The 20820-nt window shown below is 39.7% G+C and overlaps 3 protein-coding genes across 15 annotated transcripts; 2 read left to right on the forward strand and 1 right to left on the reverse strand.

The window, feature by feature from the left end:
- The first annotated feature begins 30 nt into the window (after window positions 1-30).
- p2rx5 (purinergic receptor P2X, ligand-gated ion channel, 5) lies at window positions 31-9567 on the forward strand. 12 transcript variants are annotated; one of them, XM_053846382.1, is made up of 14 exons: window positions 31-540; window positions 1519-1794; window positions 2888-3038; window positions 3214-3285; window positions 5401-5488; window positions 6454-6538; window positions 6636-6716; window positions 7311-7452; window positions 7993-8126; window positions 8322-8415; window positions 8487-8552; window positions 8680-8768; window positions 8840-9054; window positions 9146-9567. In XM_053846382.1, exons 2-14 carry the CDS (start codon window positions 1595-1597, stop codon window positions 9190-9192), a joined length of 1464 nt encoding a protein of 487 aa, XP_053702357.1. In that variant the 5' UTR covers window positions 31-540; window positions 1519-1594; the 3' UTR covers window positions 9193-9567. The 12 variants fall into 12 exon arrangements, with proteins under 12 accessions (XP_053702357.1, XP_053702358.1, XP_053702360.1 ...); XM_053846383.1 differs by having other exon boundaries at window positions 1564-1794; XM_053846385.1 differs by having other exon boundaries at window positions 1587-1794.
- Window positions 9521-11419, reverse strand: emc6 (ER membrane protein complex subunit 6). Its single transcript, XM_053846402.1, has 2 exons — window positions 11219-11419; window positions 9521-10587 (listed from the first exon to the last, which is right to left on the reverse strand). The coding sequence occupies exon 2, from the start codon at window positions 10554-10556 to the stop codon at window positions 10224-10226; it is 333 nt and encodes a 110-aa protein (XP_053702377.1). The 5' UTR covers window positions 10557-10587; window positions 11219-11419; the 3' UTR covers window positions 9521-10223.
- A 3339-nt stretch (window positions 11420-14758) lies between these two features.
- Window positions 14759-20555, forward strand: shpk (sedoheptulokinase). 2 transcript variants are annotated; one of them, XM_053847700.1, is made up of 7 exons: window positions 14759-15190; window positions 15252-15384; window positions 15451-15625; window positions 15697-15849; window positions 15926-16101; window positions 16761-16961; window positions 20155-20555. In XM_053847700.1, the coding sequence occupies exons 1-7, from the start codon at window positions 15050-15052 to the stop codon at window positions 20553-20555; spliced, it is 1380 nt and encodes a 459-aa protein (XP_053703675.1). In that variant the 5' UTR covers window positions 14759-15049. The 2 variants fall into 2 exon arrangements, with proteins under 2 accessions (XP_053703675.1, XP_053703676.1); XM_053847701.1 differs by having other exon boundaries at window positions 15926-16026.
- Window positions 20556-20820: the final 265 nt, after the last annotated feature.

A 20820-nucleotide genomic window follows, 5' to 3' on the forward strand; every position in this document is an offset into this window, starting at 1 on the left:
TTGAGCGACGCTTGTGAATTCTTGGTGTTTGAAGACCTCTAGTGGTATGATGCCGTTACTGACATAACTATCTGCCGCAGATTCTCGCTTAACTTTTTTAGACCAGTTTAGCCTTTTCTGTCCTATAATCTTAGTGGAGCTAAATATGAAAAACGTGACAGCGATTAAACATCGGTGAGCATTATTTTAAACGTGACACGTCTCCAGTGCAGAGCGTGTTACACAGGGAGACACCCGTCAACAGGATTTATCGCTCCTTCTAAACCCCCCTTTATTTAGTAATCCAACAAGTTTGTTGCAAATGGAGCCTGTTCAGTCATGGACGTGCCAACTTAGCTTTTTTTCACGGCTAAAAATAGGTTGCGGTGGAATTTCTAAACTTGAACTCGCGCACTTGAACATCGTTCGTCCGTTAGGCGGCTCAGTGTCCTTCGGAAAATAGGCGCTCAGCTCGAGATGAACGGGGCCGGGAAGAAGAAGCCCAGGCCAATGTCAAAGGTCCCGGCTGAACCGTAATTGCTTTCTCTCGTCTGGCATTAGGTTTGTGTTCGTACAACTATAGTGTTTTGCGCGTAATGTCGGTCTCGTACATGTACAGATTGCGTTGTAAAAGTTGGGTAAATAGCCCCTATTTACGCAATAACATTTCTTCATAAATTGCACATGGGTTGTCTTTATTTTGTTGCTGGTGTTTCAAACTATAGAAATGTGCTGATCGATTTGTTTTAGCTTGTGAATTACACATTATGTGAATCACATGATGAGGAAATAGCAAAGGTCATATCCGTTAAATCGGGACATTTGGAGAACCAGAACGGCAAAACAGCGGACCGCGTTTAAATATATTCCAGCAGGTATGTAGGATCTCCGTGAGCTTTTGATCTTGGTTGTTTAATATATATATACAACAGAGCAAAAGTAACATCAGTTGGTAGGAACGTATAAAACTAACTTGACATGTGCCTCGTGAGAAGTTCTGTTGAAGAATAAATTCTACTAGCTACGTCATCAAAGTCAGGTTATTTTTGACCTCCATCATAATTGTATGGCATGTAGACCAATAATGAAAATGATTTCAAATTTTAAATGTGACTATTTACAAAACGTTGGTGCATGTTCTTTTGTAGTTTTAAAATGATTCAAGTAGATCAAACAGGTGCTACTCCTTTAATAAACTAAGACAAACAGTGTATTCATACAGTTATAATCCCTTGATGTATGAGAAAAGCATTCAATATTTCCAATGGGTAACCATACCTCTCAGAGGTAGCCAAAAAATAAAATGAAAAATCAAAATTGACCTTGATGATTAGATAAAGGGGTATCATAAACTGTATTTAGGGCAGACATCACCCACCACTGCAATCTTTTAAATGAATAACATTATAGATGAGGCTTAGTTGATGTGTCATGGTGTTTGTCAGGTTTCTACAGTCCTGGCACTATTGTGTTCTGCTGCTCTCTATTATTATATTTTTCTTATTATTCTGTGTCCCTTTTTCCTTTCTCATGTGAAAGTGTCACTTGTGCAGCACCATTCTGTCAATGCCTGTCTTCTATTAGTCCCGCCCCTGCTGTCACTGCAGCCCCTCACATGTCAAGTGGACCAGCTGTGGGAGAAAGCAAGGAGCTTCCGTCCCACTCCGGTTCACCCTGCAGAGACAACATGGCCAGCACTGGTTTCTTTCTCTCTCTTCTGAACTACAAGACAGAGAAGTATGTCATTGCTGAAAACAGAAAAATTGGAATACTCTTCAGACTCTATCAACTGGCTGTCCTGGGATACATAATCGGGTGAGACACATAAATCATCGACAATGTGAAGTTAAAAATAGTCCTCACTTTTGTGCTTGTACAAGTATGTGTTACAATAGTTTGTGGAAATAGTTAACAGCTGGACTATCAATCCAATGGTGTGAAGTGTAGAAGTGTCTTATACAGAAGTGTATAAGAAACAGAGTTGAGAAGAAATGTAAAAAAAAAAACAGAGCAGGTCAGTTTACACAATATTCAACTCAAAATAAAAACGTGTGACAATGAATAGTCATTAAAAATGTGCACTAGTACACCTGTCAGTTACAAAACCATTTCAGCTATGACAGTACTTTGACAGACTTTATTGTTGTCAGACCACTCTCTTTGTACAAGTGGTTTGTGGGAGTTCCCTGCCCTTGACTGCAGCGTTAAGAACTGGCTTCTATTGCTTATAGCTTTCAAAAAGCTCATTTAAAGTTTGACTCCAGGTCCTGCTGCATGGAGCTTCGCCTAGCTACTATCGGCAGGACACACACAGTTACCGACTATTTACAGTCAACAATTACCCTCTGTGAGAGGAAACCAAAGCACCCAGAGGAAAGGAGAAAACACATTTATTAAAAAAAATAATAGCTCCTTCTGAAGTCATACATTCTAACATTTACAAAACCTGTTGGTTTGTGGTTTAAAACAATGTTTGTGTACTATATAATATCAAACACTGGGAGTGTTTTATTAATGCAGGTGAATCCATTACTTTAAGCACACAAACTTTACTAATTTTGTAGTTTAACATTTTAAATTCTTTAAAAAAAATTAAAAAACAGGGAGCAGAGTTCCTACAAAGCATTGCCATTTGAATCTGTTCTTCTGTGCATTCATTTGTGAGAATTAGATAAGAATTTAAGTAAGTTTCTGATCATCCACACCAAAGAACCATATTGGAGCTCTTGGAAGACTTATTTTCTTCAATGCAAGGTACATCATTGTTGAGCAGTGTGTCGAATTGTGCAGAGGTAAGTTGATCTTAGCTATGTTTGCAGCCCATGGTTTCCTTGCGTCATGATTCATCTACTGCAGACTCCATTTGTCGAGTATTTCTAATCCGATGGATGATGATGATTTCATGCAGGTGGGTGTTTGTGGTGAAGAAAGGCTACCAGGAGAGAGAAGAGACCATCCAGTCATCAGTCATCACCAAACTAAAAGGAGTGACGCTGACCAACTCATCAGGGACAGGTCTTCACCTCTGGGGTCCGGAGGACTACGTCATTCCCCCAAATGTATATATGCTAATATAGAGGTGATTGGTTGTGCGGGATGATATCAAGTGTTCGACCTGCTATGCTGATGTTGTCAATAGAGATGTGTCTTAATGTAGAGGCTTCCCTTCCGATGTAACTGGTTTATCATTGTGTTTCTGTGTCTGAATCATCCTTGTCTCACTGTGTTTTGCAGGGCGAGCAAGTGTTCTTCATCGTGACAAATTTTATAGAGACTCCGAATCAAACTCTGGGCTTCTGTCCTGAGGTGGGTATGCACAAGTTCAGCTATTGTAGTTGTACATAACCGTTATGAACTTAGTACAATGAATCCGTCCGCAAATCTGCAAATTAATTACTACAGTTTTTATTCCTACTCTTTTTTAGGCATAAAAATGTTATGTGCTTAAAAAGAGTCCAATTAATCACTAACAATGGCAACAGAACTATAAACACAGTAAATAATGTATCTTTTATTTTGAGAGAGAAGAAATACTGTCACACTATTCATTAAAAGCATTTCATTTAACATTGTCATAAAACCTTTAGTTGCAATTGAAGATGATAAATAGACATAAAATGAGGCGAAGAACTACTAAACAGCTAAAGAATCTGCTTTAGTTGTTACTTGATGTCCCTGTATATAGTGTTTATTTTCTCAACTTGCTCTTGAGTTCCTCGATGGCGTTTAGTGTTTGTCCCTTCCTCACCTCCAAGCTCCAGTTTACTAACATTAACATCCATGTTTGCGCCAAAGCCCGATATTGTCGATCGCATGCACTTTTTCTGGATTTTAGGCACTCCAGATGTTGAGGACATCACCAAAGATTTTTATGTTGGTTTATCTTTTTTCAAGTGACTAACTAATGAAACTTGTTAGGATAATTCAGGAGGAAGAATTCTCCTGACCGTCTACAAAGCCACCATCTTGAAAAAAAAAATACTGTACATTTTCTAAATCGTAGTGGCTGATTTGCAATTTTTGACATTTAGACTCAAAACAGCTTTTGGCTGTCCACACGGGACACTGTAGGGTGATGTATCAAGTCACCTGTCATTTGGTTTGGATCCACTGCAAGAAATGAAGAATAAACCAAGGATTCTTTCCATCCATTCAGAACAAGTATTTCTATTAGACTGGATAAAATGTGTTATATTGAAGGGAAGCAGCTGTACACAAAACACATTTCTGTTCGTATTCCATTTAAAAAGGACACATTGACTTCTGAAGGGCACGTTAGGTGCAATAATGTTGTGAATGTGGTTCACCTTTCTACCCCGAACAAGTCTCCTGAAACATGAGTCACACTGCTTTTGCATTTGGTCACGTTTAGTCAAGAAACACATGCAAAGTTGGTCTGGATCAGATTTGAGTTGACACGGTGGGGGGTGGATGTGAAATGTTAAGTACACATACATATAACATACACAAATATCATCTTTATTTCAGTTTTTAGAAAAATCTTTTGTGCTTCAAATAACATGGATGCATGATGCAGACAGAGTTTAAAAACAGTTTCAATATGTCTGTTCAGAACATTGTTCGTGTCAAAGTCAGCAAATAACTGAGTATGTTCAAAACTCAAAACCATGATAACACCAAATTCATATTCGTGAGGTGAACTTTTTTAAACCACTAACTTTTTCATATGAAGGACTCACTTCCGCAGGATGTGAAAATACACAGCAACACTAACCAGTGAGGTGAACTTTTTTAAACCACTAACTTTTTCATATGAAGGATTCACTTCCGCAGGATGTGAAAATACACAGCAACACTAACCAGTGAGGTGAGAATATGACAGGTTTAGAAAAAAATCATGAAAACAAAACAAAAAGATTTGTTGTGTGCAAGTATAGGGCAAATACCTGATTTCCGTTTCTTCTTCAGAAACTCGTCTAAAATGTTCTCATCTGCATCAATGTTGTCAAATGGGAAAAAGTAATCAAAAACAGAACAAACAAACAAATCAACAGGGAGGGAACTGATGACAGAGAGCATTGTGGATTGTACTGAATCACTGCATATACTTGTACATTGTACTGGATAGGTGCGTATGGCGTTGAACTTGTGGGTGTAATGTTAAAAGCAGCGATGAAACCCCCAAATTTAGGAAAGGAAAATGCTGTAAAAAAAAAGAAAAGTGAAGTATGTTTACGTCTTCCTTGTGCTCTCTTTCTGTCAACATGATTAACCATACAGTATATGTATGGTGGATAGGATCAAAATTAAAAAGAGTGGATTTACTTATGGCTAAAGAGGATGGATAAATACATATATTTTTTTCACGTTTGTGTACTCCCCAGTACTTGCCCAATACTAGCAGGAAAAAGCACCACAAATTGAAAACATACACTGACACCCTGCGTTCTTGCTTCTAAGAGTCCCAAAGTTCCAGATGGACGATGCCAGAGTGATGCTGACTGCAAGGAGGGATATCCGGTTATAGCAGGAAATGGTGAGGAGGAAGGTGTGCTTTTGCTCTGTGAATTGGTTGGGTTGGGTTGTTTTACGCTTCACATTTCTGTCATTAACTTGGAAAGAGTGTTTTATGTCATTATTACAATTTTGCATTTCTTTCATCTGACTCTTTTAACAAAGATCATGCACCTTTACAATCTGTCTGTCGTGGCTCCTTCTGGAAAAAGTGTCCGCTCAAAACATCTGAACCCCCAAGTTAGATAATTTCCCAAAGATCCACATTTGCTAAAAATGTGATTTTATTTAAATTTGTAGATACCGTTTTGCAAGCACAATCAATAAATACATACAGATAAACAAGTAATGCGATACAATTAGACAAATTTACACATTAAAAAAAGTAGAGGATTGGTCCTCTCCGCCTTAGCAAGGCAAGAGTATTGAGTCTCTACTGTATATTGAGTCAGCAGGTAATATTTCAACCCTTCTGACAGTTAACAATCACATATATGGTGAGTATGACAATGGCATACTTAGTAATAACTAGATGGAGACCTCTAAACAATTGTACTCCACAGAAGTGTTCCTCTGTCTAAATTCACTGCCACCTCTTATGCTATTTCTCAACTTATTTCATTAATGGTACCAATATCCATCTCTAATAGATTACACCCCTGACAAATATGTTTCTCTGGCTAAGGGATTCAGACAGAAGCTTTTAAATAAATCAAACCTGAGAGAAAAGTCAAACTTACCATGAATAAAAATAACATTGTGAGATTAATGACTTTTTTGTCCTTTGACAAAATTCATTTCTGGAACGCCCTAGCGCCATCTAGCTCATGGTGGAACTCCTAGAGAGGGTGCATTTGATTGTTTGATCCATATGGTGTGTCCATACGTGGTCAATGGCCTTGTCTGGCCAAAGAGTTCCATTCAAAAGTATGTTTTCATAATTCTGACACCACAGAAGATCACAGAGGCTGTGTTGGATTTTTTCTCTCTCTCCATCAGGAATCAGAACAGGTGTGTGTATAAACAGTACCGGGACCTGTGAAATACACGCCTGGTGTCCTGTTGAACACAATGAAAGACCTACGTGAGTGTTTAATTCAATGGAAGACATAGGGTCTTTGACGGCTTCTATTTATGACAAATCAAATCTTGTAGCTAATGTACTGCCTCTTCATCTCCAGAGAGCCTTTGCTGAGCGAAGCTGCCAACTTCACTGTGTATGTCAAGAATTTCATCCGGTTCCCCAAGTTTGAGTTCTTTAAGTAAGTGGTTCTGAAGTGCCGCTGATTGGTAGTGAGAGTAGAGTTTCAAGTCACCGTGACACAGATGACTGCGTGAGCTGGTGGATATACGAGTCCTCTTGGCTGCTTTAAATAGTTCCAGGGTGCAAAGATCCCTCTATTTATACCGGCATGTGCATTGCACCAGCGAGACAGCGACATAGTCATCTGAGATGTCCTTGACTGTGTGCCTTGCTTTGGACATGTGTCAGTGCAAAATGGGCCAGACCGCTGACACTTTACATTCAATGGTCCAGGCACTAGCCTCAAGTGGCAAGACACGCCTCACTCTTTGTACTGTACTTCATTTGAGTGAATGTTTGCTCTTATGCTCAGAGGAGTCACCTGGAACGGCACTGTCCGTCACTACATCAGGTGACTTCAAATAGGGCATCGACTTTGCACTTCTGTTTGGTACATAGTGAAGGCAGAGGGAAGCTACCCCTTGTATATGCACACCCTGGGAAACGCCGGATTGCTTGGACCTCCAAGGCCTCTGATGGTGCCTTTATGAGAATATGTAAATACATTCTAGATAATTACATGTTTTGTGACAACTGCTCTCTTGACTTGTAGGTCCAATGTCCTTGACACAACGAATGACAGCTACCTAAAGGGATGTTCTTATGACCCAGAGAGCCATCCATACTGTCCCATTTTCCGCCTTGGAGATATGGTCAGCTGGGCAGGGAAGGACTTCCAGGACTTGGCTGGAAAGGTGCCTCATACAGTCATGTGATGTCATTCTGTTTTCATTTTACTTAAGTTAATATATGTAGTTGGAAATGTAGCAACGACGGGAAAATCCTTGGTGCATGAATGGCACGTGCAACTGTCGTACAAAATGTGCCCCAGAAATGTCGTCGAAAAAAAAAAGGCGTCGACCATTGTCACTTTCATTGAAATCATCATACTCCCCAAATGTATTTATATTATTTTTCACTGCTTCATTTTAAGACTTGATCATAACTGCCACACACAAGTCACACTGTCAAAAGTTGCAGGTCTTCCCCTTTTATTGGGCATGTAATGCCAGAAATACATTATTATTATTATTATTATTATTTATTATTATTATTATTATTATTATTATTATTATTATTATTATTATTATTATTATGCAACAGGTTTTCAATTTTCTCAAGCATCATACATGCATCATTTAGATTATTAACTGGTGACTTGTTTGTTAAAGGCATTGCCTGTTCTTGATGATGATCATTATTGCTGTAGCTATGTCTTTGCTTTGGTTCTACAGGGAGGATCTGTTGGGGTTCTCATTGAGTGGATCTGTGATCTGGATAAAGGGTCTTCTCATTGTAATCCTCAATATGCTTTCAACACTTTGGACACAAACACAAACAACTCCATCACGTCAGGATACAACTTCAGGTATCTCTGGCATCTGTGTTTGAAGATTCTTGTGGCATATATATATATATATATATATATATATATATATATATATATATATATATATATATATATATATATATATATATATATACATATATATATATATATATATAAAGCATAGATGCTGTAAGTATCCTTTTATTATTTTTTTATTTAACATATATCTTCCAGGTATGCCAGATATTTTAAGGATCCCGAAGGTAAAACATATCGCACACTTTATAAGGTGTATGGGATTCGCTTTGACATCATTGTCAATGGACAGGTATTTTAGTAATTAAACACAGAGCTCTATTTGAAGTGCAAAGCTTACAATGACACTGCTGTCGCTTATAGGCCGGGAAGTTTAATATTGTTCCCACAGTCATTGCCATTGGTTCTGGTGTCGCCCTGCTGGGACTCGTGAGTCTTTTTTTTTTTTTTTAAATTAAATTTTTTTTTTTTGTTAAAGATTCAATGATGACTTTCTGGATGGATTTAAAATAGTTTTGATGACTTGTTTTATTGTTTTATTATGATTTCAATTCAGGGGGCCTTTGTTTGTGACATGATTCTACTGTACATGATGAACACCAGCTCCTTTTACCGAGAGAGGAAGTTTGAAATCATCAATTTCAAGTATGGCTGAATGCTTTAAGAAAGAATGGAATGGATCATCATGAGACTCATTTCTTGTTTTGCCTCATAAGCAGGAAAGAGAAAGTCAGACACAAGGAAGGGAAGGTGGGACCCAGAGAAAGAAGGTCGAAGCAAACAGCAGAAGCCATTAACTCCACGAAACAGCCAGAAGACCCTGAAGCCACAGAACAATTGTCGTCTAGCTCAGAGAGCAAGCCGGTGGACAAACGGGGTCCCACCATCCCGAGAAACACCGGGCAGCGGTACTCTGCACTCCCTCCTCAAGGTGCAACGCCAAAACATCACATCACTTTCGCCCCTCACAGTTAAGCTGTAAAAGCAGAGCAGATCCATCAGTGGTCTCGGTTATGTTGCAGGTGAAAGCAGAAATCGGACGACGTCTACCTCTGCCCTATTGGCTTAACTGCTGGTGCACCACTCTGACCCTCATTCTGACTGAGGATGAAAGCGTGACGTCACCTAGTTCTGTCACTGGGCCTGGCAGCTGGTGCAAGTACATGACGTGCTGACACGATGCTAGGCAACATGCTCATGTGTCATTTTTGCAGGTGTTGATCATTTAATATGCAGGCAACGTTGGAATCAGCACCACTGTCAGTCTTACTGGCGACACATTAGGACTGAGACAACAAGCAGTCTTATATTATGGTGAACAAATACTTCCTGTGATTATCCTTGGATGCCCATTTCTTTTTCTTCAAAATTAAAAACACATACTCGTTGTTGGATTTAAAGAACTGACCATGTTTATTCACAAAAAGGATGCAAATAAAAGCGTTTTGACTCAATGTTTGTGAGATATATCCTTTAAAATTTTAAAAACCTTTTAGGCCTCAAATATGCAACTTTAGACACAAATCTAGATTTTAAAGCCTTAAAACTTGTCAAACCCAAAACCCAGATGCCAAATCCAGCCCACCAAGTCATTTCATGTGACCACAGAAGCTTGAAACACCTGCGACCGGCTTGAATTCAATACTAGTTTAATGTACACCAAAGCCAAGTCTGTGCTGCTGCATGTCCTCATCATGGCCCACGACAATGAAAATAAGTGTGAATGAATGTTTAGGCCTGAATAAATTGAGACAATACGCAAATTAGTTCTTCATTCACCTTTAATGTTGCCATTAAACACAATTTGGAATTCCAGACCATAAGGAGTGTATTAAATTATGATATTGCTTTTCCTCAATGGCTGCAGAGGTGTTCATTAAAATCACTCCAACAATTTCTTACATAACTAATAAGTGAAGAAGAGCAGGGCCAACAAGTTGGTGGTCCGTCTTAAGGGAGTACAGGAGGATACCTGACTGCTAAATGTCTTTAATCGTGTGAACAGTTTTAAAGCAATATTTTATTAATGTTATCTTAAACAGCAGAAGAGACAATGTGGATGAATCACAATTAGAGTGGGGTAGTTACATTTGTAGGACATCAGTACACATGCACCATTCCATAAAGGAAAGTCCAAAACAGAACATAGGTGAAGAGACCGCCGACCAGGCCTCCAGTGAACAGAAGTCGTCTGGACTTGAAGCACTTGTTCCACCGCCGCCCAGCTTTCAGAATGAGTAGCACAGACAGGAGAAACGAAGCTAAGAAGTAAAAAATGAAGCCATACAGTCCAGTCAGGCCAAGTATTCCAGCTGTAGCTCCAGACAGCGCTGAAACAGAAGTGCGGCAGTAGTCCAGCACGGCAGCATTTCCTCTCACCGAGACTTCACTAATAAACTGCGGCCCCTCATGTTTAGCCACGATTCCCGCCATGGTGACTTGGGTTGGTCCTTGCAGAAAGGTGCTGAGGAGGCAAAAAATTGAAAATCTGTGTCATCATCATTTCGATTTAAATGTTTAACAAAAGGAACACACGCAAAAAAATACTAAATCAGAAAAAAACCCAATATTTTTTTCACCCATTTCAGAACTTGAAATTAATTCACTTTGTAACAGTTGGGTGGCTGTTGTTGCACACAATGAAAACTCAGGGTTGTCTACTATGCATATTACATGGCATCAGCAATAATCTATATATCTGTTTTTATTTATTTATACATTTATTACGTGGACGACAAAAAATGTTTTCATTTTGTATTTCACAGACGTCATGTCACTATCAGTCGGGCACTGCCGAAATGCTTCACCACAACGTCAGTACATAGAGATTTTTGGCAACATTTAACATTTATCAGCTTCAGTTCGTCCTTGCACTGAATTATCAAATGAGGTTGGGGCCACGACTAGTCCATCGCCGGGCATGTGCAGACAAATTCAAATATTCAGAACTCGCAGGTCTAAAAACATCCAGCCGCCAAATTCCCACAAGTAAAACATTTCCAACCATCTGTATTTAATGTGGTAAAACGGTAAATGCTAACATGATAGCACAATTAGCTTCTCGACAACCCCTTTTCTGCCATTGACGATCTTACCAGAAAGAAGGCTTGTCAGTTGTCTACGGCGCAAACACAAAACAACTGAATGTTTAAAATTTAGGGATTCAAGTCACCGTACGAGAAAATCAAAGGCTTTCTCAATGGCAAATCACATTCGTTCTAGTTTGCACAATAGTTAACCATTTCTCGGCGAAGTGCATTGTGGGAAGTGCCAAGGAGATCTCCACGATCGCATGCGCTGTTGACACTTGTCACTGCCTGATCTAGTCCGTGTCACTGCCCTATTTGCTTCTTCATCCCGTTTTGCTTCCAGGGCTCAGTTTTATGACGTCATTTCCTGGACGCATGCGCACATTGGAATTTCAAGACGTAATTTCCTGTCCACATGCGCACATGGGTGTCGCTGCTTGACACATAAATTAGAATAAAATTAGCAACGTCATTGCGCCACGCCTCACTACACACTCGTATTTCATCAAGAGAAGCAGAATTTGAATTACTAAAGTACTACGCCGACGCATTAACTGTATTTTAACCTTATTTTATATATATCACTACATTTGACTTGTATTCAACAATTCGGATATTTTAACAAGATTTTGTTTTGTTTGATGAATCGTCCAAAGGAAACTTTTGTGATGGTCACCTTGTTTATTTGTTCATCTTATAGCCTGTTAGTCCTTCTTCTTGTTTATTTATTTTTCTCTATCGACACCTAGTGGACATTTTACAAACATCACTGATTGTCACAGATTTCAGATAAAATAATTGGATCTTTCTGTGCAATTTGCACGCCGTTTTCTATCTTGCCTACGAGGTCTCAGTGGTTAATTTGGTTTATTGCAACCAAATAAACAACAGGACAAACGTCTTTTTCATTGAATCACAACTTTTCTGAGGATTACATTTTATTAACAAAACATGAAAACACACCAACATTATTTATAAATGACTAAACTTATTTTATATACAAAACATCGTAGGCAAGATTGAAAACTGCGTGCAAATTGCACAGAAAGATCAATTATTTTATCTGAAATCTTGTTAAAATATCCGAATTGTTGAATACAGGTCAAATGTAGTGATATATATAAAATAAGGTTAAAATACAGTTAATGCGTCGGCGTAGTACTTTAGTAATTCAAATTCTGCTTCTCTTGATGAAATACGAGTGTGTAGTGAGGCGTGGCGCAATGACGTTGCTAATTTTATTCTAATTTATGTGTCAAGCAGCGACACCCATGTGCGCATGTGGACAGGAAATTACGTCTTGAAATTCCAATGTGCGCATGCGGCCAGGAAATGACGACATAAAACTGAGCCCTGGAAGCAAAACGGGATGAAGAAGCAAATAGGGCAGTGACAAGTGTCGTGACAGTCCGCCTGCCTGATGTGATCCGCCGGAAATTCCGGGGCTGGAACCGGAAATTGCGCATGTTTTACCAACTGACGTTTACTGGTAAGCGCATGCGTACATGGTTATATCGCGCAAAGGGGGTTGTTTTTTACTTATTAAAATTTTTTTTAATTAAAATAGTCTCGATTTAGAAATTGTATGTTTTTGTCTGATATTGTATTTTTTAAAAATCCAACAACATAAAGGGACTCGAGCACTGCACATAGGGAAATGCGCCCGATCGGCAATCTCATTTCACCCACTGTGTTTTACGTTTCATGGCAAAGCAGCCGGGACATATGGAACAAGAATGAGCGACCCCTTCGCGCACGAGCACAACTTCATGATAAGATAATGTCATATTTCCCAAGTTATAAAATCTACAGTTTTATGGAAGATGAGAAGAACGAGGAATTCAAAGACAAACCAACACTGACATCTAGTGGTGTATGCATTTATTTTTTGTTCTGCTCAGTATTATTATTAGATTAGAAAAAATTAGATTAGATTAGACTGATACTCTCTAGCAAGTCACATTCTCTAACGCGGTCTAGATTAATCTACAATAATAATATTAAGTTAGGATACTAAATAAAATGAACAACAGGCCACTATCAATAATATAGATTACTTGGACCAAGCAATTAAATTATTATTAATTTGTTGTATGTTTTTTTTTCTTCCATTGACAGGTTTATTGGCAACTCTAAAATGTGTCAAAATATTCTCAGAAATTGTGTTTCAATCTCAGAGATTCTACACTCAAAACTCAAAATCTGTGTCACTTAGGAATGACCCAGACTATTTGTTATATCATGTATTAAGTTTTTGAAGAGTTCCCCACCACAAAGACATAATCTGTCATGGGAGAGCCAAAAGTCACTATCAGTTTCAAAACTAAGATAATCTATGCTGCCTGCTATCCTACCTGCAGGTTTGTGTTGGGTCGGATCTAGTCTGTGAAGCTGGAGGCTTTGAAGCGACATTGTGAAGCGTGTGTCAAGGTTACTTCATTCATATCTACGCAGAGGTGGATGAGAAGCCTGTCAAACTCAACACATTGAGAACAGTTTTGTTATGGTTGTGAAGTAAGCATTTCGCTGTTCACGTTAGTATTATGTCCAACAAGGGGTTTTGTGTTCATCAGACATTGCTTATATAATAATAACCATTGCCATTGGAAGAGTTCTGACTGTTTGCATATGATCGGACTTCATATCATTCTTGCGAAAACACTCCTATGACTGCAGGAGCCCTTTTTGGGTGGTTTAGGTTACTAAAGGCATGTTAAATTTATGTTTAAGCAAACGCTACATCAACGACAAGCCAACAATCTCAGTAGAGTAATCCATATTGCAAACATTTACTACTGTGTTTTTCAGAGGTCGGCAACGATCCAGATAACTCAGATGGAGGAGGTTGACTATATGACATAGAAGAAGCAGACGTCCAGCAGGAGCAATGAGCAATGAACATGGACAGAGATTACTGGCCCTTTTTATTGTCATTGTTATTTTTTAAATTAATTTTTAAATTTTTTCAAAGTGACAAAAGATTGTTTCTGGGGTCAGCTGCAGGAAAAACAGTTGAAAACCAAGGGGAACAAGACTTTGTCAGCGACGAACATAAAAGCAAGTAGCTAGATGGGACGTTAACGAAAAAAAGGCAACTTGAAACAACATGTTGATTTAAGATAAGAACATTTGTGATTGGATTGCAATTGCAATTGCAAAAAAAAAAGAAAAAAAAAGAAAAAAAAAACTGAACTGAACCCTTGTAATAGACAAAACTATTACTCTTGTATTGCAGAAATTGCTGCCTGGCAGTCTCTCTGTCAAAACATGACATGGAAGTGAAAATCATGTGTCAATTAAGTTATACACTACATTATTAGTGTATTTCTTAAACAATCCCCAAGTACAAAAAATAACAAATGAACCAATGCCATACAGTGTTGTTAATATAGTGCAGTTAGCAAAAACACCAATCGAAGTCAAAATATTTAAGAATTTAAATATTTATGACACCTGCAATAAAGTAACAATACTAATTGAGTTCTCAAAGCTGTGACCACAAGCGTTACGTTGTAAAAACAGACGGCTCGTACCGTGGCTCCTGCAGCTTCGGAAAGTCCAGACTGTTTTGTCCTTGTGGAGTAGCTGTAATGACGTAATCGATCGGCGACGTTTTCTCACATGCGAATACTGCAGTTTGTTTCAACCTGTCACTTGCTTCTCAACCTGTGCGGACACTGAGTGACACTGAGCACAGACATGTCACACCCTGTATTGACAAATCATTGACCCACACATGTTCCTGTTTGGACAACCGTCGCAGGGTCCGCCTACCTTGTCATCACCTCGGTACCGTCCCGCGGACCTGCTGCCTGGTTGTGATCGAGCCTGCCGGTAGACTTTGTCCTGTCATGGTGCTGAGTGGAGTCAAAGCGTTTTCTACCCTCAACTGCCGTGATGCGTTCGTTTATCCTCGGTGTAGATATTGGCACAACGTCGGTCAAAGTTGTTCTACTAGAAAAAAGTTCCAAAGCTATTGTTGAAAGTCAGGTTTTACCAACAAAATCCGACATTGCCGACGGCACCAGGGAGACAAACGTGAGTACACACACCGTGGCGGCAGCGGTCAACGTACTTCTGAGTGTGCTGTGCCATGCAGGTGAAGGAGCAGGATCCAGCTCGGATCATCGGCGCGCTGAACCAATGCATGAGTCAACTTTCATATGATAAACTGCAGCATGTATGCGGCATCGGAGTGTCAGGCCAGATGCACGGAGTTTTGTTCTGGAAAGGTGATGAGCACCTTTCATAGCACTGTGTTAGTATGAGTGACCGAGTTTGCCTTTTCTTCCTGTAAGGTTGCAACTGGACTTCAGATGACTATTTTAATGCCGAAGACTGCAGTCAACTGATCACTTGGCAAGACGGCCGCTGCAGCAGCAGTTTCCTGTCTTCTCTTCCCAAACCAAACTCACACCTGAGCGTAGCCTCTGGCTTTGGGTGTGCAACAATCTTCTGGTATATGGAGCACAGGTCTGAAAAATCATATTGATCGTCATATGGATCTGATCTGTTTATGTCTCATATTCATGGATCTACCCCAGATCAGAGTTCCTGAAGGACTTCACTGTTGCTGGTACCATCCAGGACTATGTGGTGTCCATGTTATGTGGTCTTGAAGATTGTCTGATGACTCCTCAGAATGCAGCCAGCTGGGGCTTCTTCAACTGCTCCTCTCACCAGTGGAACACAGATGTGTACGTGCTGAAATGGTTTGTTTTGATGTGATTTGGTGTGATACAGCTCTAACAAATATGTCTGCATCTTGTGTAGTCTGAAAGCAGCGGGGTTCCCTTTGCGCCTGCTCCCTCGGTGTGTGCCGTCTGGTGGTCTTGCGGGACACACCTGCTCTAACTGGCATGGCATCCCCACGGGTACGCCAGTAGCGGCGGCATTGGGAGACCTCCAGTGCGCTGTCTATTCTTGCCTAAGTGCGCAGACAGATGCAGGTGAAGCAGGAAGTTCTGTCATTTCTCTAGAGCTGGCGAGTAGCTTTAAACAAGTTTCAAGTGCTTTTGAAATGATATTGGAACGCACTGGTGCACTGTCCTTAGTCTCGAGTCTATACATTTCACAATATAAACAGCATTCTGTTTTCTGATTTGTCATTTATGTTTTGTGTTCTCGGCACCTGCAGGTTTGTTTGACGTGTCGCAGTGACTTTTAAGTTCAAGTTTCGTGCTGTCACGTGGATAGACTCTACTGAATAAAGATAGATGGATCGATGGAAAAATAAACTGCCTTTTATCTGGAGATGCTGATATTTTTCAAATATTAAGAATATGCTAAATATGTCAACTGAATCAAAGTATCATTATATTCTTGTTGCAGTGTCTCAAAAGCAGAATAGGTGGAGCTATTGCATGGTTATGACTTTGAGCTATGCAGCTGACTGGGTTGCATGTACGTGTACACTTCTGATGGCAGAAATGTGGGAATTCTGTTCACACTTTGAAGTGGTCACATGCAGCAGGTGTGAATACATCTAGAAGGATAGAACCTTTAAAATTAAAAAATAGTTCTTTCGCTCTCCTCTCTGTGTGAGCTATTTGTTCCAAAGTGAAATGAATTAGCTTCATGTGATGCTGTTTCTCTCTTTGACTTGCAGTTATCAATATAAGCACATCCGCTCAGCTCGCCTTCACCATGCCTGGTGACTTCAAACCTGCAGACTCTCCAGAGCCAGCCTCCACCATCTCCTATTTTCCTTACTTCAACTCATCTTATCTGGCAGTAGCTGCATCGCTGAATGGCGGGAATGTTCTGGCCGCCTTTGTAAGCATGCTCTCCTCTTGGATTCTGGAGCTAGGTATGTTCTATTATTTGGTAGATTGTTCTCAGCTTATGTTCAGATCATCAATGTTTCTGACCAACTGGGCATTATTTCTCATTGGGGTATGTTCGGTAGGAGCAGTATAAATTCGGCCCTCGGTGAAGATTAGCTCTCTGGTTATTTGATGCGGGCAGACCTTTGGACAGTTGTGACTTTGGAACCCATAAATAGATTTGATTTTATATCTCTTTGCACCGCTGCTGTTCGCACCATGTAGCACGGTGGAGTTTTTAGCTTCTCAAACACTCTATAGAAAAGGTCAACCGGGCAAGACAGTTTTCTTCGGATCATCTACTGGCACCAGTGAGCACGCTTTCACAACATGAGTGCACGAATCCGACTTTTCTATTGTTTTACAGTCAGTTTGTCTGATATGTTATCGCCTGAAGAGGGCATGATGAAAGTGGAGATGAGGGCAGCCAGACTACGGCCTCCAACTAACTGAAGTGTGAACGTGGACTTTGCTCAGACTAACCCAGGGCTTTCTTAACCTTTCTGATCTTGGGGCCCACCTTTTCCACCACAAATGGGTCCAGGGCCCATTCAAGGAATAGAACTGATTCATGACTGTGATTACTGATTTCAGAATGACTGATCTCATTTGTGTTCAATAACCACACATGTAAATAAAACCCCCAAAACCTTGCGAAAAGATATGAAACCATGTGATCAGCACAAGGATATTTGTCATTGAAAAGTCCAACTAGCAGCAGAAGAAGGTTCAAGTTATGTTCTGTTGAGAACATTTTGAAAAAACATATACGCCATCAATAAAATTATGAATGAAATAAATATAATAAAACTATGTCTAAATATCATAAAATATTTTTTTAAGGTGTAAATGGAAGTATCGCCATAAAATGTTCTAACCAACCGTAAACACTGCTCCAACAGTTTTTACTGTTTCAAGAACTTCTTCATAGTTGGTAACTATCACAGATTTGCAGCTATCAAGTCAATTCAGTGACTCACTACTGCCACCATATGTGACAAGTATATTAAAACTGAGCATCTCATAGCCCAGAGGTGTGAAACAAAAAACTTCTATCTGCCCTCTAGGCGGCGCTCACGGTCCAACCTTGGGCCTGGCCCTATGGTTAAGAATCACTGCACTAAACCGCTGCTTTCTTTAGTAATGTTGCAAAGACCAATAAACATTGTCATGAAAAGGTGTAGAAGCTCACTGATTTTGTGTGTTAGTCGCACTAATATGTATCAGGTCATCAAGCAGACTTCAATATTACATTTTAAGCAGCGACTTAATGAATAAAATTCAAAACTTTCATGGTGAAAAATTGCCAGCAGCTCTTAGAAGTGACAGTAGTCTTTGAAAACCTTATTGATTCCTGACTCAGAAGTCTCACTCTTTCAGTTCAAACTGTGTTTTAAGTCAGGCTGCAACGACTAGTCAACATAGCTGACCATAATCGACTATTCTGCTGAGGTTCTGGGACAACAACCTATTCAACCTCAGTTGAGAAGTTAAAATTTTATGAAACTTAGGAGTATACGAGTTTTTACTAGAGCACTACAGTCAGACAAGTTGCATGTTTGACAACCTATACGCATCATATGCCTAGTTGACTAAATGCTAAGATAGTTGTTTTGTTTTAACACATTCCTAGTGTTTGACATTTTACATACATGTTTCCGTTTGTATTTTTGTTATCGATTTACGTCATTGTAAACACAGCCTGTGTGTTCATCTACCTGTATGTGTCATACAGCGAGAAGACTAGTCGTTGACTGGTCGACTATTTAAATAGTCTTTAGTTGCAACCCTTGTGCTCAGTACACAGTTTGTCACATTTATGAAAACAAGATAATCGTCATAAAACCATTGCTTTGCTGGACACCTTGATTGTGTGTGGCTCTCAGTCTGCATTGTACTGCAAACACTTGTTCCTCTTTAGTCATGTGTTGATGAGTGTTGGTCACATGTCTGCCAGGATAAAGGGCAGACATCATCACAACCACTCTTCACTCTGCTCCTTTTCAGTCTCTGTATCATGTAAGAAGAAATGTTGACAGAATTGTATGCAGTGTATCAATCAAGCTATCAGTGTATCAATAACAGCGAGAAAACAGTCATATAACATGTCAAGTAACGTTTCAAATGTCTGTAATGTATTAGAAAATTGAAATAGACATCCATTCATTCACACATAACATTGAAACAACAGACATTCAGGATTCTCCCCAGCACTTAATCTGTGTTGGGGCTGTTTTCGGCATTTTTTTGTCGATATGTTGTCGAGTATGACTTGCTTGTCACAAACATATCGTCAAGTGTAATAATATGTGAGGTATGGTCACACTTGACAGTGGTGTCAGCCCAGGTAGCATCTCATAGCAGGAGGACTACACCCTGTAAGAAGTATGATGTGCTGTGCTGTTTGCTGTTCGCCCTCCCACCCCTCAAAAGCATTTTTTTCATATTTTCTCACTTTACTTTAATTCATTTTTGTCCATGAAGTTTTGAAGTTTGCTTAAAATAAATTCTCGGTCTGTGAAGAATCATAATTTCAATATGAATCAGAACTACTGCGATTATGGTTTGTACTGTCTGACCGATGGGGCGCGTTGTGTCAGAGTTTGACAGCGGGGAACACAAAAGCAAAGTTGGGCCAGTTAGTCAGGCCAGTTATTGACTTCACTCCACTGAGTCCCCAGATTTTTTTGACTTCATACCTTTTCTCTACATCTTACTTGTCCTAAAATTGGCTTTGACACAGTGCTGTTGTTTCATATATCCAGGATTCCAGTCAGTGAGTACTCAAAAGTGGATGTTGAAACATCGGTGAGCCTTCCTGGAACTGACCCCTAGAGCTGACAAAACAAAAATTATGGGAATGCTGTGTTAATATCAGGCTTTTATCTGTTTGTGACATCATTGTCGAAGAGACACCCCAACAGCTTTACTTCTGAATGGCCTTTTTAAGTCCAATAAAGGTCATGGAGTGGCTTCACTCTTAAAACCAAGCCAGATGCCGAGGCAAGCTGGAGATGAGACTTTGCAAGTTGTTACTAAAGCTTGAGTCCAGCTGTTGCTTCTACTAGTGGTAAAAGCAGTTTTGAAAGCAATTGCTTGAATTTTTAATTCAGGGTTTTTACCTATTCCCAGGTGCCAGTGTTAATTTGATTTTTGCCTGTGATGTTTCCTCCTCAGATGCTGGTGTGGCGCTGGATGAATGCTCCGTGTATGAGAAGCTGAACTGCTCAGCTGAGAGTCAGAATGACAGTGACCTGACGGTGACCCCCACAATCCTCGGAGAGAGACACGCCCCTCTTAGCCTGGGTCACGTCACCAACATCTCAACATCGAATCTGTCCCTTGGACATGTGTTCAGAGCCATATGCCGCGGGGTCCTGGACAATCTCAGTTCCATGATGCCTGCAATGCAACTGAGGCAGGGAGGAGTCAGAAGAATTGTGGGCAGTGGGAGTGCACTCCTTCGCAATGCAGTGCTGAGGCAGGAGGTGGAGAAGGTGTATTCACTACCTGTAGTGTATGGACAAGATGCAGATGCTGCTGTGGGTGTCGCCATGGTCCTCTGTGACCGACTTTAACCGTCTTATGTTTATTGTATTAAACGGCATGTTTAAGTATGTCTGTTAATATTGAACACACATACACACACACACAGTAGTTGACACTGATTTGATGATCTAGTACATACAATAATATCATTTAAGTCTTTGCATTCAAATTGTATTATTCCATATCTTTAAATAATGTTACCATGTATCAAAATCTGAAAAACCTGAATGAGGACGCTTGTGGACTTTTTGTTTTGTTTTTGTTTTTCCAATGTTTTAAAAATTTCTAAATTAA

Source organism: Synchiropus splendidus, chromosome 17, assembly GCF_027744825.2.
Source record: "Synchiropus splendidus isolate RoL2022-P1 chromosome 17, RoL_Sspl_1.0, whole genome shotgun sequence".
NCBI lineage: Eukaryota > Metazoa > Chordata > Actinopteri > Syngnathiformes > Callionymidae > Synchiropus > Synchiropus splendidus.